This window comes from Lithobates pipiens, unplaced genomic scaffold (genome assembly GCF_037356315.1).
Source record: "Lithobates pipiens isolate NorthernLeopardFrog02 unplaced genomic scaffold, aLitPip1_a1.2 Scaffold_35, whole genome shotgun sequence".
Taxonomy (NCBI): Eukaryota; Metazoa; Chordata; class Amphibia; order Anura; family Ranidae; genus Lithobates; species Lithobates pipiens.
In genome coordinates this window covers 16,557,238-16,574,258 of record NW_027507811.1, presented here as the reverse complement: position 1 = coordinate 16,574,258, position 17,021 = coordinate 16,557,238, and the positions used below count along the sequence as shown (strand labels likewise).

At 46.2% G+C, this 17,021-nt stretch overlaps 2 protein-coding genes across 2 annotated transcripts in view; both read right to left on the bottom strand.

The window, feature by feature from the left end:
* The window catches only part of LOC143955519 (uncharacterized), a 346,177-nt gene that overhangs the window by 70,373 nt on the left and 258,783 nt on the right, over positions 1 to 17,021 (bottom strand). The window lies entirely within an intron of this gene.
* The window catches only part of LOC143955394 (uncharacterized), a 36,286-nt gene that overhangs the window by 4,477 nt on the left and 14,788 nt on the right, over positions 1 to 17,021 (bottom strand). Inside the window, 2 exon segments of the mRNA XM_077465450.1 lie at positions 1,844 to 1,985; positions 2,519 to 2,671. Of these exon segments, the coding sequence (XP_077321576.1) occupies positions 1,844 to 1,985; positions 2,519 to 2,671 (295 nt within the window).

Genomic DNA, 17,021 nt, shown 5'->3' with positions numbered 1-17,021 from the left:
TTCATTAACCAACTACTGGCCACTAAACTTTGCACTACCAACTCCTGACCTATGCACTCTGCGTTACTTACTCCTGACTTTTGAACTCCACAATACAAACTACTGACCTCTGTGTTACCTACTCCTGATTCCTGTACTGTGCATTACCTACTCCTGACTTCTGTACTTCACTTTTCAATACATACTGCTGTCCTCTAAACTGTAATAACCAAAATGTATACTGCTTTTACAGGACACACCTAGCCCAGCAAACCAGGCCAGAGCTCAAACCAGCCAGTTGAGCCAGAACTAGGGCCAGACAGCCAGGGCAGACCTTAAAGCAGTATGCCAAGCCAGAACTCAACGCAATCATGAAGGCCAGAACTCAACTTAGACACCCAGGCCAAAACAGAACACAAAGCAGTCAGTTCAGAAATCAATCCAGTCCAGCCAGGCTAGAACCCAACGCATTCAGCCAGGAAAGAACTTAAGGCAGTTAGCCAGGCCAGAACTCAACTTAGCCAACCAGGTCAGAATTCAACCCAGCCAACCAGGTCAGAACTCAACCCAGCCAACCAGGCCAGAACTCAAGCCAGCCAACCAGGTCAGAACTCAAGCCAGCCAACCAGGTCAGAACTCAACCCAGCCAACCAGGTCAGAACTCAACCCAGCCAACCAGGTCAGAACTCAACCCAGCCAACCAGGTCAGAACTCAACCCAGCCAACCAGGTCAGAACTCCACCCAGCCAAAAAGGTTAGAACTCAAGCCAGCCAACCAGGTCAGAACTCAACACAGCCAACCAGGTCAGAACTCAACCCAGCCAACCAGGCAAGAACTCAACCCAGCCAACCAGGTCAGAACTCAAACCAGCCAACCAGGTCAGAACTCAAGCCAGCCAACCAGGTCAGAACTCAACCCAGCCAACTAGGCCAGAACTCAACACAGCCAACCAGGTTAGAACTCAAGCCAGCCAACCAGGTCAGAACTCAACCCAGCCAACTAGGCCAGAACTCAACACAGCCAACCAGGTTAGAACTCAAGCCAGCCAACCAGGTCAGAACTCAAGCCAGCCAACCAGGTCAGAACTCAAGCCAGCCAACCAGGACAGAACTCAGCCCAGCCAGGCTTGAAGTTAGCTGAACAATTCAGTCTGCAGAACCAGTTGTTCTGCCTTCATATTGGACTCCTGCATCAGACTTAGGGTGACCAATTACTCTTCAGAATTGTGAATGAAAGTGAATACCACATTTCTCATTGAAGCTAACTTTTAAGGTAGGCCAAATTGATATTCTTACAGTGACATTTATTTTATCATATTTTATTAAGTATTACGTTTTCTTAATGCTGTCATTTTTATTGAGGCCTTGCTAGTTAATCTCTTAAAAAAGGGGGCGGCACCCTGATGATCTGTGATCCTTCATGTTGTACTGATAGATCTCTATCTCTGAAAGGTTGTCTACACCTGGTATACAGTATCTCCTCCACATTTTTGTGGAAAATTACATTATATTATTGAGGAACGGAGATGGACCTTTCATATGGCGTACAGTATCTCCTCCTCATTTGTTGGGAACATGACATTATATTGAGGAATGGAGATGGACCTTTCATATGATGTACAGTATCTCCTCCTCATTTGTTGGGAACATGACGTTATATTGAGGAATGGAGATGGACCTTTCATATGGTGTACAGTATCTCCTCCTCATTTGTTGGGAGCATGACGTTATATTGAGGAACGGAGATGGACCTTTCATATGGTGTACAGTATCTCCTCCTCATTTGTTGGGAACATGACATTATATTGAGGAATGGAGATGGACCTTTCATATGGCAGTTTCCACATTAGTGTTTATTACTCACCTTTGCTAAAATCTAAAGAAGATTCCTCCTTTTTAATTGTGACCATCATACCAACTGTGTCCGTACATTGCTGATCAATTCTCACACAAGTCTTTTCTTTTTCGTCTTTAACTTCAACTTTTAAGTCTAATAGTTTTTCAGCCTAAACCAACAGAACCACAGAAAATAATAGAATGGCAAAATACAATTTATTTAAATGTGAATGATACCAAACTGACAAAAGAATACAGGCTACAGTCTCTAAATACACCTACCTGATGATGGTGGGGGATGGTGTGACCTTCCTGTGTGGAATCCCGGGAATACAGAGGACAGGGACATCTCTCTGGTGGGTTCCCATTACTGGATCCATCTGTAGGAAACACACACACTGACTGAATACATTGTTTCTATGTGTTTATCAGATGATGGGGGATCTAGGTGGAGCCTCCGTACTGCTCTCTCCTTTACAATAAAGTCTCCTCTTACCCGGCGATGTGAGGGGCGGCTGATTGTCCATCATGACGTCCTTGTAGAGATCCTTGTGTCCTTCTAAATACTCCCACTCCTCCATGGAGAAATAGACAGTGACATCCTGACACCTTATAGGAACCTGACACACACAATGATACAGTCACCATCCAGACACATCCCTTGTCTGTTACTGGATAATGTCCCAGAATTCCCACCGCTCACCTCTCCTGTCAGTAGCATTATGATCTGGCTGGTGACTTCTAGAATCATCTTGTTATGTCCCTTAGGTCCAATAGAATGGCATGTCGATGGTATATGGAAATAGCTGCTGGGTGTCACCTCCGTATTATATGTCTTTTTTATTACTTCACATTCCTGTTGAAAAGAGACAGTATGAGCTGTTTAGTCCCAGATCCTCCTCACCCCTCCGGTCCGGTCTGTGTTTTATTAATAGAGATAAGAGTGATGTCATGTGACCTCCCAGAATCCTCCTCACCTCTCCGGTCAGGTCTGTGTTTTATTAATAGAGATAAGAGTGATGTCATGTGACCTCCCAGAATCCTCCTCACCTCTCCGGTCAGGTCCGTGTTTTATTAATAGAGATAAGAGTGATGTCATGTGACCTCCCAGAATCCTCCTCACCTCTCCGGTCAGGTCTGTGTTTTATTAATAGAGATAAGAGTGATGTCATGTGACCTCCCAGAATCCTCCTCACCTCTCCGGTCAGGTCCGTGTTTTATTAATAGAGATAAGAGTGATGTCATGTGACCTCCCAGAATCCTCCTCACCTCTCCGGTCAGGTCCGTGTTTTATTAATAGAGATAAGAGCTATGTCATGTGACCTCCCAGAATCCTCCTCACCTCTCCGGTCAGGTCTGTGTTTTATTAATAGAGATAAGAGTGATGTCATGTGACCTTCCAGAATCTTCCTCACCTCTCCAGTCAGGTCTGTGTTTTATTAATAGAGATAAGAGTGATGTCATGTGACCTCCCAGAATCCTCCTCACCTCTCCGGTCAGAAGGTAGATGATCTCCAGGGTGAGCTTTAATATCCTGTTGGTCATCTCACTCCACTCCTCATCCATCCTGTTCGAGTTGGTCATGTGATCCATTCAGAACGCTCCTCTCTGTAGGATAAAAAACTGATGGGACTGGCTCAGTGATCTCTGTACAGCACTGCGGTATATGTCAGAGCTATATACATGTATAATAATAATAATAGTGTGTGACTGTGGGGGAGGGGACATTAGAGTGTAAGCTCCTCTGGTACAGAGACTGATGTGACTGGCTCAGTGTTCTCTGTACAGCATAACTCCCAACATTTTGAGATGGGAATGAGGGACACCTACTAGCAAATGTATGTAGGCATAGGACACGCCCCCGGCATTCCCTTTAAAGGGGACATAACCCAAAAAAAAAAGGTTATTTAAATCCACAAGTGCTTTTTTTTACCACTACTATTCCTTTATATTGACTTTTAAAATTGACAAATGCAGCAATTTAGAAATTGGATGAAAGGTTTAGCACTGGGAAACACTTTTTTGGTAGATAAAAAGTGCATTTTATATACAACTATATGGATCAAACCAAAATGTGGGACAAATGAAGAGAAATGAGGAACAGAGGGACAAAAATCAGGGACAGTCCCTCGCAATCAGGGACAGTTGGGAGCTATGCGTACAGCACTGTGTGGTATATGGTGGAGCCATAGAAAACTATAAAATAAAAATAATTATTTTGTTGTATATATGTGTGTATTATCATCTGTTGGAGACATCACAGTGACTATGGAGGAAGAGGACGGACATGACGGGAAGATTACTGGGTGTAAATATAAAATAATATCTTATTACCTCCTCTGCTGCCAGTTCCAGCAATGTCTTCTCTCTACTTCCTGTCTGTACATTACATCACTTCCTGTCTGCTCCATCACTAGTTTTAGGTCTTTGTTCCACTACTTCCAGTCGTTGTGTTCCACCTTGTATACATGAGGTCTCCACCTTGTGGAACATGGAGAAGCTGCAGGTTTCCGTAGCATGGCGTCATCACGCTGGTCCCCCAACTGCTGCTATACCACCTTCTGTAAAGCAGCCCACCATGGATAATAGAAGATAAGATCAAAGGCCGTGTGCCCATCATAACATGAGACCGTAGAGCAGTGGCTGTCAACCTACAGTGCCTTCAAAAAGTATTCACACCCCTTGGAATTTTCCACATTTTGTCATGTTACAACCAAAAACATAAATGTATTTTATGTGATAGACCCACACAAAGTGGCACATAATTGTGAAGTGGAAGGAAAATGATAAATGGTTTTCAATTTTTTTTGCAAATAAATCTGTGAAAAGTGTGGAGGGGCATTTGTATTCAGCCCCCTTTACTCTGATATCCCTAACTAAAATCTAATGGAACCAATTGCCATCAGAAGTCATCTAATTCGTAAATAGAGTCCACCTGTGTGTAATTTAATCTCAGTATAAATACAGCTGTTCTGTGAAGCCCTCAGAGGTTTGTTAGAGAACCTTAGTGAACAAACAACATCATGAAGGCCAAGGGACACACCAGACAGGTCAGGGATAAAGTTGTGGAGAAGTATAAAGCAGGGTTAGGTTATAAAAAAAATATCCCAAGCTTTGAACATCTGACGGAGCTCTGATCAATCCATCATTCGAAAACGGAAAGAGTATGGCACAACTGCAAACCTACGAAGACATGGCCGTCCACCTAAACTGACCGGCCGGGCAAGGAGAGCATTCATCAGAGAAGCAGCCAAGAGGTCCATGGTAACTCTGGAGGAGCTGCAGAGATCCACAGCTCAGGGGGGAGAATCTGTCCACAGGACAACTATTAGTTGTGCTCCCCACAAATCTGCCCTTTATGGAAGAGTGACAAGAAGAAAGACATTGGTGAAAGAAAAGTCATAAGAAGTCCTGTTTGCAGTTTGTGAGAAGCCATGTGGAGGACACAGCAAACATGTGGAAGAAGGTGATCTGGTCAGATGAGACCAAAATTTTACTTTTTGGCCTAAAAGCAAAACGCTATGTGGGAGGGGGGAAACTAACACTGCACATCACCCTAAACACACCATCCCCACCGTGAGACATGGTGGTGGCAGCATCATGTGGTGGGGATGCTTTTCTTCAGCAGGGACAGTGAAGCTGGTCAGAGTTGATGGGAAGATGGATGGAGACAAATACAGGGCAATCTTAGAAGAAAACCTATTAGAGTCTGCAAAAGACTTGAGACCGGGGCGGAGGATCACCTTCCAGCAGGACAACGACCCGAAACATCCAGCCAGAGCTACAATGGAATGGTTTACATCAAAGCATATTCATGTGTTAGAATGGCCCAGTCACAGTCCAGACCTAAATCATATTGAGAATCTGGCAAGGAACCATGGACAGAGAAAGCCTGTGTGCCCCGCCCCCTGAGCCCCACCCCCGGATGCAAGATCCAAACTGAACCGTGTTGGGAAGGATAGTTTGCCCCACCCCTGAGCTCCACCACCGCATGCAAGATCCAACCAGAACCGTGCTGGGAAGGATAGTTTGCCCTGGAGGATAAAGGTTTCTGGCTAAAGAAGGTGTTTGTTTTATCCAGTGTAAGATGGAAATTGATGTTCTACAAGCATATAAGGAAGCTTGTTGGCCCATAACGTTTGATATGGGAACGTATAAACCAAGCCTACTCTTCTGATTCTCCTCCTACGGACTTGGGTCTCCAAAAAAGGGGACTGTGGATTGCAGTCCTGGTTTTTTTTCCGCCTCTCACAATGAAAGATACACCGTGGTCTGGGACAATAAGCATTCTTATTGGAAAGTCAATTCGCCATTCAAAGTGATTCTCTACTTTGTCGGGACCCTTTTTATAGACATATCAAGGAAAAGGCCTTCCTGTTCCTCCTTTATTTACTGTGATAAACTCAGATAAAGATCTCTTAATGCCTAACAGTCCTAATAAAGTGGCAGCAAGAATGTTGCACATTTGTACGTTCCGTTTGTAAGCCATGCATGCCGACGGACACAGATCCCACCATAATACTGGACTGATTACGCTTCACATCGGCACTTTTTAACCACTTGCTTACTGGGCACCTAAACCCCCCTCCTGCCCAGACCAATTTTCAGCTTTTAGCGCTGTCACTCTTTGGATGACAATTCCGCAGTCATACAACACTGTACCCAAATTAATTTTTTATAATTTTTTCCCACAAATAGAGCTTTTTTTGGGGGGGTATTTGATCACCTCTGGGGGTTTTTTATTTATTGTTAAACATTTTTTAAAATAAAAAAACTAAATAAAAAAAAACTTTTTATATTTTGTTAATAAATTCTGCAAACAGGTAATTTTTGCCCTTCATTGATGTACGCTGATGAGGCTACACTGATGGGCACTGATAGGCTGCATTGATGGGCACTGATAAGGTGGCACTGATGGGCACTAATAGGCGGCACTGAAGGGCATTGATAGGTGGCACTGAAGGGCACTAATAGGTGGCTCTGATGGGTGCCAGTGATGGGCACTCATGGGTGGCAGTGATGGGCACTGACGGCACTGGTAGGTGACACTGATAGGAAAGTCCAGAAATTGTAATATGAAGGAGAAGGGATATCACCGCTCCTGGAGCACACATGCATGCTGTAAACTGTCTCTTCGGCTGGGAAGCCACAGGTGCTGGCCAGGGCTGGACTGGGACAGAAATTTGGCCCTGGACTTCATCCAGACCGGCCCACTTACATTTTGAGTGTCCCATCAGCACCCCCTTACATCAGAGTGGCCCATCACCAGCCCCCTTACATTAGAGTGGCCCATCACCAGCCCCCTTACATCAGAGTGGCCCATCACCAGCCCCCTTACATCAGAGTGGCCCACTGAGCCATCGGCCCACCGGGAAACTCCCGGTAGTCCCAATGGCCAGTACATGCCTGGTTCTGGCTATTACCACTAGCAACAGACAAAAAACAAGCTCTGGACTGCAGCACTCTTCAGAAAACCACTTTCTTTTATAGGAAAATCACATCACAGCTCAACGAAAACGCAGAACAAGGAAAAATTGCTGACGTTTCGCACTAGCTGTAGTGCTTAATCATAGCACATGGCTATGATTAAGCACTACAGCTAGTGCGAAACGTCAGCAATTTTTCCTTGTTCGCTGTGTTTGTTGAGCTGAGATGTGATTTTCCAATAAAAGAAAGTGGTCTTCTGAAGAGTGCGGCAGTCCAGAGCTTGTTTTTCGTCTGTTGCAGGTGACACTGATAGGCAGCACTACTAGGTGGCACTGATTAGCACCACTGGTGGACATTGATATGTGGCACTCGTGGGGCACTGATAGGTGGCACTGATTGCTGGCACTTATGTACTGTGGGCATTGATTCGTGGCACTGATTAGTGGCACTGATTCATGGGCACTGATTCGTGGCACTGGCTGGCAGGCGGTATGAGGCTTTTCCTCTTCGGGACCGATGTCGCCATAACAGAACCTGGTGATCGGCTTTTTTTTCCCCATACACTGTCAGCGTAATGCCGCGTACACACGAGCGGACTGTATGGCGTACTTAGTCTGTCATACAATCCGACGGACAGTCCGTCATACTTTCGACTGAACGGACTTGACCACACACGGATGCACAAACAGTCCGTCGAAAGCTTGCGTGATGACGTGTACAGCACGTACGACGGGACTAGAAATAGGAAGTCGAATACACAGCAAAGCACCCTTCCGCCGTGTAAATCCTTTCTGGGCATGCGCCATTCTTAGTCCGTCGAACTAGCTTACTGACGAGCGGATTGTCCGCTGAAACCAAAGTACGATGGACAGAATTTCGAAAAATCCGAAATACTTAGTACGCCAGACTGCACGCTGAAAAAGTCCGCTGAAGCCCACACACGAGCGGACTGTCCGCTGAAATGTGTTTCGACGGACTAAGTACGCCATACAGTCCGCCCGTGTGTACGCGGCATTAGAAGGAAAAAAAAAAAGATTGCACATTTTCTGTTTACATCACGTGATCAGCTGTCATTGGCTGACAGCTTATCACATGATAAGGGGCCGGGATTGACCCCTTACTCCGATCTGTGATCACCCGAGTCTCACTGATTCGGTGATCACAGTGCGCGCTGAGCGCGCCGCCCTGCATTGGGCACGCGGGGAGCGTGCAAAGGGGAGGACGTCTATTGATGGCCTCTCGGCAAAGCAGATCCATGCTGTAGTCGTCATTCGGCTACAGTGCGGATCTGAAGGGGTTAAGTTGCTGTGTTACTTTCCACCACCAAATTGCCCTCAAAATGGAAACAATTGTGGCCACATAGATGCAGGGCAATTTGCAGATGGCTGCAGAATATGAAAAAACATTTTGCCTAGGTATACATCTTTGTGTTAATATATATTTTTTGCACAAAAAAATAACAGAAGAATTCACTTACTCTGAGATGGTGAAAGTCAGCCTAGGGATGGCGAACCTTGGCACCCCAGGTGTTTTGGAACTACATTTCCCATGATACTCATGCACTCTGCAGTGTAGTGGAGCATCATGGGATATCTAGTTCCAAAACATCTGGGGTGCCAACGTTCTCCATCACTGATCTAGGTGAACACACACACATATATATTGTATTTACACTGTAAATATTATGTGTATTTTTAAATGTAGCGGCCATAACCCTTGGCAGGGCAGCCTTAACTTTTGGGCTTACCGGTTACCTCCGCTTAGCTTGTTCTTCCATGTCTAGGGGTTCCCAGAGTTCGTACCCAACAACCTTGGACGCTGACACCAATAAAGTCCTTTTGAAAGGTTTTTATTTGCAGGGGTAACATCCAATAACAGTCTCGTATGGGAACAGAGGGCAAGGGTGAAAGAACTCAGGCACCTTGAACTGCAGATATAACAAAGTCTCTAATACCACCCAGAGAGTAACCACTAGCAGCTGGGCACTTCAAAGCTGAACAAATCTCTAGCCAGAGATTATAGCAATCAGCACTTTGATCCAGAACTTGTGAAATCTCTGACCTTGAACAAGTTGTAACTGGAAGTGAACAGGAACCTTTTTCCTCAGTACCTGGAACGTTCTCTGTCTCCTTGTCAGTACTGTAAAATGCGTGAATTCGTCAATGTCCTTCACAACTCAGCAACTAGGCACATCTCAGGATGCCAGCTTGTCGGCCCTCCTCCGAAGAGTCCTCCTCTGGTCACTTCCACGAGCTGCGGTGCCGCTCCAAGCCGAGAGCACACCGGGACGCCTGGAATCCTCCCTCAGTTACTGCGCCCTTGGACCAGCCGGTTTCCAAGACTCGAGAACAGACGGATCCCTACCCCAGACCAGGCGGGTCTATTGGGGTTAATCAACTGAAGCATTTGCGGAGCGATGGACGCTCCCGTGACCGGGACCCCTCGTGGGGCTGCCCCGGTCCAGAATCAGGAACAGGCCGCCAAGGCCTCACGAACGAACCTAGAACACGTGACTTCAACATCTTAAGTACCCTTCCCCAGACTCCTCAGCGGGGCCCGGCACACCCACTGATTGGCACCGGGGAAGCTGATACCCAAACCGTCCAACCAGGCCTGGTTCTAACCTAACTGTGCACACGACCAGGCAGAATTCTAAGCCCTTGTACACACGGTCGGACATTCCGACAACCAAATCCGTCAGATTTTGTCCGAAACTGTTGCATACACACGGTCGGACAAAGTTGTCAGAAAATCCGACGTGATGACGTTATTTTGTTACAATGGGACTACGTTCACGCTAGTAGCCAATAGCTTTGGTGTAGGAATTTGATCTGAGCATGCGTGGCACTTTGTCCGATCGGAATTCTCTACACATGGTCGGAGTATGTCCGATCGGAGCATTTTGTCGGAAAATTTTACCAACAAGTTGGAAAACTTGGTCTGTCGGATACTCCGACGGAAACAGTCTGATAGAGACCACACACAGTCGGAATATCCGACAAAACGGTCCGATCGGACACATTCCGTCGGAATCTCCGACCGTGTGTACAAGGGCTAACACAGCCCAGCCAAACTGATGTCAAAGTTAAACCTACACAATTAACCCTCAGAACCCCTTTACTAAATTTGTACATGACAGACATTTTGTCGAAAGTGTCGTCGCTACATAAACTACCCCTAAAACTACTACCACCTATCAGAATATATCCAACTCTTTATATATTTACTACGAATTTAGTGTGTTTTTATTTCTCCTTTAATCCCAAGTTAGGGAACTTTTGACCTTTTTTGAAGACGTTTCCATCAAGCTTGTATCTATTCCGCATCACAGCTACACATGCTCTAGGTCTACTGTAGTCTTCTTCTGTCTATCTCTGTTCCCTGGTAGGAGAAAAGGCAGAGTTTGAGCATATAATAGCTGTAAGTATTTAGGATGCACTTTCCTGGGATGACTATCCAGTAAACGTTCTTACTTATGCCCCGTACACGCGACCGGACTTTTTAACATCAAAAGTCTGACGGAATGATTCCGGCAGACTATTCGATCATGTGTGGGCTGCAACGGACTTTTGATTCACAAAAGTCTGACAGACTTTAGAAATGGAACACGCTTAAAATTTTTCCGCCAGAACTCTGCCGGACCCAGAAATCCGCTCGTGTGTGTGCTAGTCTGACGGACTAAAACCGACGCTAGGGCAGCTATTGGCTACTGGCTATGAACTTCCTTATTCTAGTCCAGTCATACGGCATCACGTTCGAATCCGTCGGACTTTGGTGTGATTGTGTGTGGCCAAGTCCGTTCATTCGGAAAGTCCGTCAGAACTCTGTCAGAACTCCGTCAGAACTCCGGTCGAAAGTCTGCCAGACTTAAGTCCTGTCGTGTGTACGTGGCATTAGAAACCAAAGACATTGGTTTCAGTCTCTTCATGGTGGCCACCACTTGCAGTCTGTGTGGTGTGATGCACAAAAACGTTCGCTGGCCTTTTCATTTGAACACGACTCACATATTCATGTATTCCATCGGTGGATGTTGGCCAAGGGAGAGCAGCGCTGGAAAGAAAATGCTTTGTCTTGGTAGAAACACGTTTTACTTAGAACAAAGGGAGAAGCTTCATAAAACATTGATGTAACTATATTTGCTGTGCAATTGTGTAAATTTGCATTCATTTGAAAGCCTTTTCTTTTCTTTTCTACAAAATGCACCTTCATAATAACTATGGGACAATTTAAGTTTTGTCTTGGACAGTGGCGGCTGGTGCTCAAAATTTTTTGGGGGGGCGCAAACAAACTGAAAAATTCAGAAACCCCCCCCATTAATTGCAGCCTCAAAGTGCCATCAAACGTAGCCACTTTGCCACAAATGCTGTCACTGTTCCCATCGAACGCTGCCACTGTGCCCCAAATGCTGCCACTGTTCCCATCGAACGCTGCCACTGTGCCCCAAATGTTGCCACTGTGCCCATTAAATGCTGCCACTGTGCCCATTAAAATCTGCCACTGTACCCCAAATTTTGCCACTGTGCCCCAAGTGCTGCCACTGTGCCCCCCGCCTGCCTGGCACTTACCTTGTCTCGGGTGGGCAGCGGGTGACGGTGGCAGGCGGCGAGCGGTGTCCTCCATTTCATCCCGACCCGATGTCTTCTCCCGCCTGCTCCTCCTCTCGTCTTCTGCAATGATTGGACGCCTGGTAGGCGTCCAATCACAGGGCCTGTGATTTCAGCCAATCAGGTGACAGGTAACACACACCCGGCAACCTGATTGGCTGAGAGGCGGGTCAGTGTTAGGGAAGCGATGTATTCGCTTCTCTAACACAACACTGTGTAAACAGCGAACGCACAGCATTGCGCCCGCTGTTTACCAATCTGGAAGCCTATTAGAGCCTAAGGCTCTAATCAGGATGCCTATTAGAGTCCAAAGCTCTAATCAGGCGCTTCTAAAAACACCCCCCGACAAGGGTCCGGACACCTGAATAGGGGGTGGAAGCGGCAACAACAATAGATGCAATGCATGAATCTATCTATTGGTGATAGAGGGGTGCAGGAGAGAGGGAGCGGCGCTCCTGTGCCCTCTATGTATGCACCGCCACTGGTCTTGGATATATTTCAGTATTGAGGTTCAAGGTTACCACCTACAAGACAGCCTGGGTTGTCATGATGTTGCCTTCAGATTGTAATGTAAACGATGTTTCATGGAAATAGTGATTATCATCATCCGCAGGAGTGCTTCCTCGTTCTGGCGTTGGGGTGTACAAGTAGGGTCACGGGACTTTGGCATTGCTGTGGTAACAATTGGAATACGGAGGCCTAGAACAGTGGTCGCCAACCTTTTCGGACCTTACAGACCACAATTTTGAATCCCACGGACCACTAACACAAACTTTATATACCTTATACACACAATGCTGTCTGCCCCTGGATCACACTGTTGCCTTATACACAATGCTCTGGCTCTATGCCTCCCACCCCCTCTGCACTAAGCATCACACTGTTGCTTTACACAGACTCCTCATTGGATCCCCCCCCCCCTCTGCCTTAAACAGCCATGTGCTCGAGCTTCATGCTCCCTCCCACAGTCTGCGAACAGCACTGCTATTGGAAGTTCCCCTCCTTTTTCACCTCCCGTTCTCTGTAGTACTTCTGGCGCCTCCCTCTGAGTTCACAGGAACCAAAACCACAGAGGAGCCACCCGGTATCAATGCGTGCTGACAGCATTGACTGTCAGCACACATTGAGAATGACACGGGGAAACTACTCTGGGCAGTATACATCAACCACAATGTTGAAAAATTTCATGATCAACGGACCACTGGTTGGTGACTTCTGGCCTATGGAGGTGGTCGGTTGTAGTGGCCGCCCTCCTGGAGAGGGGTCCTGAGTCAACCTGAAGCACATACAAAAAACAAGCGAGGGAGCGCGCTTCCATCTGAGTGTGGACCTGTTTGCTGGCATTCGAATGGTGGATGAATGCACTCACGGGGTGTTGGCAGGAGGTCGGCGTGTTCTCATGGGGGGGGGGGCTCGTCGGGCAGGCGGCTGACGAGTGCTGGGTTTGGCCGGGAAACTGCTGGATGGGCGAAAGGGAGAACAACTGGGAGCTGGAATGCTTGCTCATTGGGTGGACTCAGGACCTTTCTCTGGGGAAGCTGACTGTTTCTATAGGCCACCACACCGTAATGCTACGTACACACGAGCGGATTTTCCGTCTGAAAAATCTTGGATGGTTTTTCCGACGGAATTCCGCTCAAGCTTGGCTTGCATACACACGGGTCACACAAAAGTTCGCTGAACTTTCGACTGTCAAGAACGCGGTGACGTACAACACAACGGCGAGCCGAGATAATTAAGTTCAATGCTTTCCGAGCATTTGTCTAATTGTTGCGTAGGAATTTTGCGCGTCGGAATTGGTACAGAAATTTCCGATCAAAACTTTTTTCGACCGAAAAATAGAGAACCTGCTCTCAATCTTTTGCTGGCGGGAATTCGGCCGGCAAAAGTCGGATGGAGCATACACACCCGGTCGCATTTTCTGACCAAAAGCTCACATCGGTCTTTTGCTGGCCAAATTTCCAATCGTGTCTACGGGGCATAACTTGCCTGCCCTTGGTGTCGGGGGGGGGGGGGGGGCACAGCGGCACCATAGTTCTGTATTTTTAACTGGACACCTCAGTGCCAGCACGGGGCAAGCACTCCTGTGGATAACTCTGCATTTGTCGGCCTCTTTTTCTTTTCTCCACTTTCCCTCGGATGGCAGCTCTCCTGTTGGTGGTGTGCTGGTCCCTTCTTGGTACTCTGAGTGCAATAATTCATTTGCTGTTCAGTGCTGGCGGATAGGTTTACACTCAGATGGCTTGGAGGAGCACTGCTGCTCTGTTATGTCCTGCAACCTGTGTATACTATGCAGGTGAACAGTATAAACATTGGGTGAATGAATGAATGAATAATTTGTATAGCTCTACAATGCGAACTGAATTGCCTCAAGGCGCTGTATTCGTGCTTTGTTGTCACGCTTCTTATGCCGCGTACACACGGTCTGAGAATCCGTCGGAATGCGTCTTATCGGACCGTGTCATCAGATAATCCGACTGTGTGTGGTATGCATCAGATTGATTCCGTCCGAATCTCTGTCGGACCCAATTTTCCAACATGTTGGAAATATTTCCCGACCAACGGGGGCCGGTCGGACATATTCCGATCATGTGTAGAGAATTTTGATCGGACCAAGTGCCACGCATGCTCAGGTCAAATTCCTACATCAAAGCTATTGGCTACTAGCCTGAACGTAGTCCCATCGTAACGAAATTACGTCATCACGTTCTGAAAGATCGGATTTTTCGCCAACTTGGCCCGACCGTGTGTATGCAACAGTTTCGGACAAGATCTGACGGACAAAATCCGACGGGCAAAATCCGACGGATTTGGTTGCCAAAATCTCTGACCGTGTGTACGTGGGCTTAGAAGAGGTAGGTCTTGAGTTTTTTCCTGAAGGCCTGATGCTTTTCTTCCATGCGGATGTAAGTCGGTAGAGAGCGTTCCTGAGCCATGGTCTTTGGACAGCGAATCTCCGTTCCCCCTTTGATTTGTATCGGGATTTGGGAATGAGGAGGAGGTTTTAGTTAGAAGAACGTAGTCTGCGGTTGGGAGTGTAGTGTTTTATTTTCTTGAGTAGGTATTGAGGAGCATCTCCATGGGTGCATTTGTGGGTGAGGAAGAGGGTCTTGAATGTGATCCGATTCTTTACGGTTGGCCAATGCTCCTCAGGGAAGGGGAGATGGGTTTCCAGGTTTTTTTTCCTGTTATCAGCCTTGCCGCCGTGTTTTGGATAAGTTGGGAGTGCGCAAGTTGATATTGGGGTAATCCTATGTAAAAGGAGTTTGCTTTGTCAAGTCGTGAATTAATGACTGTTCCAACTACCACCGCTTTGTCCTCCTTTGGAATGAAGAGGATGAGTCTGCGTAGCAGATGGTGAGAACCACTGACTACAGCTCCTATTTGCACGACCATTGACATTTCTGAGTCAAAAGTGACCCTGAGACTCTTGGCCTTGGTCTTTGGGGAGATGGTCTGTCCGAAGATGGTGGGTGGTGTCCAAGGGATCTTGGTTCGGGAATTTTGGTTTGCGTGTAGGATAAGAAGCTCTGTTTTCGATTTGTTGAGTTTGAGGGAGTTAGTGGTCATCCAGTCGTCTATCCAAGTGAGGCAATTTTCTAGTTACTGATGATGGTCTTTTTGTCCGTTGATACGAAAGTTGAGTTGCGTGTCGTCATCGTATGAGTGGAAGCAGAGGTCTGATATTCTGATGATTTTGAGGAGTGGACGGATGTATATGTTGAAAGGCACTGGTGACAAGGGTGATCCTTGAGGCACTCCGCAAGAGACTGTCCGACTTTCAGAGGCGAATGCTCCTAGTTTCACTGTCTGGGAACGATTTCCTAAGAAGGATGCGAATGGTTGGTTGACCAACCAGGGTTTGAATACTCTGTTCAAAGGCTTTAGGACAAGTTTGACTCATGATCTGGACCCTACTGCCCCCAAATAAACCGGGAACACTTGAAAAATGAATGGGATGAGTGTTATAGATTACATTAATGTTTTGACGTCCTGGACCTACCCGATTTCCATAAATTGGTGAAAAGCGGCAATACATTGTCAATAAAAAAGTGTTTATTAATATGTACAAATCAGAATTTGTCAAACAAGAATGTGAAAATGCATTATTTCACTTTTATGGTATTACATGGAAAAAGGACTACATGTTGAAGATGTTTATATTGTGACTTTTAATACAATATTTATGTTTAGCATTTTTTTTTGCATATTTATGAATTCTAGGCAGTTATGAAAATGTATTCTGTAATCCAGGTATGCCTTAGCTGGAAAATAAAACCTTAAGGAACCTTTCACGCTTGTGCATTTGGGTGCCTTTCACAGCGGGCGGGTGCGTTGTGGCAACATGCATACTTTAGCGTGCCTTGCCGCGGCGCGCCCGCTTGCCGTGAAAGGCACTCAAGTGCATTGTACAGTAGAGTACAGCTTACCATAGCACATCATATAGTGTTCGTTGCGGGCTGGGTTTATTTTCATTTTTATTTTTTTAAGGGATTATGCACGTGTTTTCATGCGTCGTGGTGCATTGGCAGCCCATTCATAAGGAGTGGATTGTATTTAACGCCTTGCTGACAAGAGGACAGAGCATGGTAGTGATGACTGTGTCTTTGGGGATGCTTCTGCATTGTCCAGGCTAAGGACAGGTTGTTGTACAAGCTGTGCAGCTTAACCACTTAAGGACCAGGCCTCTTTTTCAGATTTGGTGTTTACATGTTTAAAACAGTTTTTTTTGCTAGAAAATTACTTAGAATCCCCAAACATTTTATATTGTTTTTTTCTAACACCCTAGAGAATAAAATGGCGGTCATTGAAATACTTTTTTGCACACCGTATTTGCGCAGCGGTCTTACAATCATGGGAAAAAAATTCACTTTTTTGAATAAAAAAATAAGACAACAGTAAAATTAGCCCAATTTTTTTTATATTGTGAAAGATAATGGTACGCCGAGTAAATTGATACCCAACATGTCACGCTTCAAAATTGCGCCCGCTCGTGGAATGGTGTCAAACTTTTAGCCTTAAAAATCTCCATAAGCAACATTTAAAAAATTCTACAGGTTGCATTTTTTACGTTACAGAGGAGGTCTAGGGCTAGAATTATTGCTCTCGTTCTACCGATCGCGGCGATACCTCACATGTGTGGTTTGACCACCGTTTTCATATGTGGACGCTACT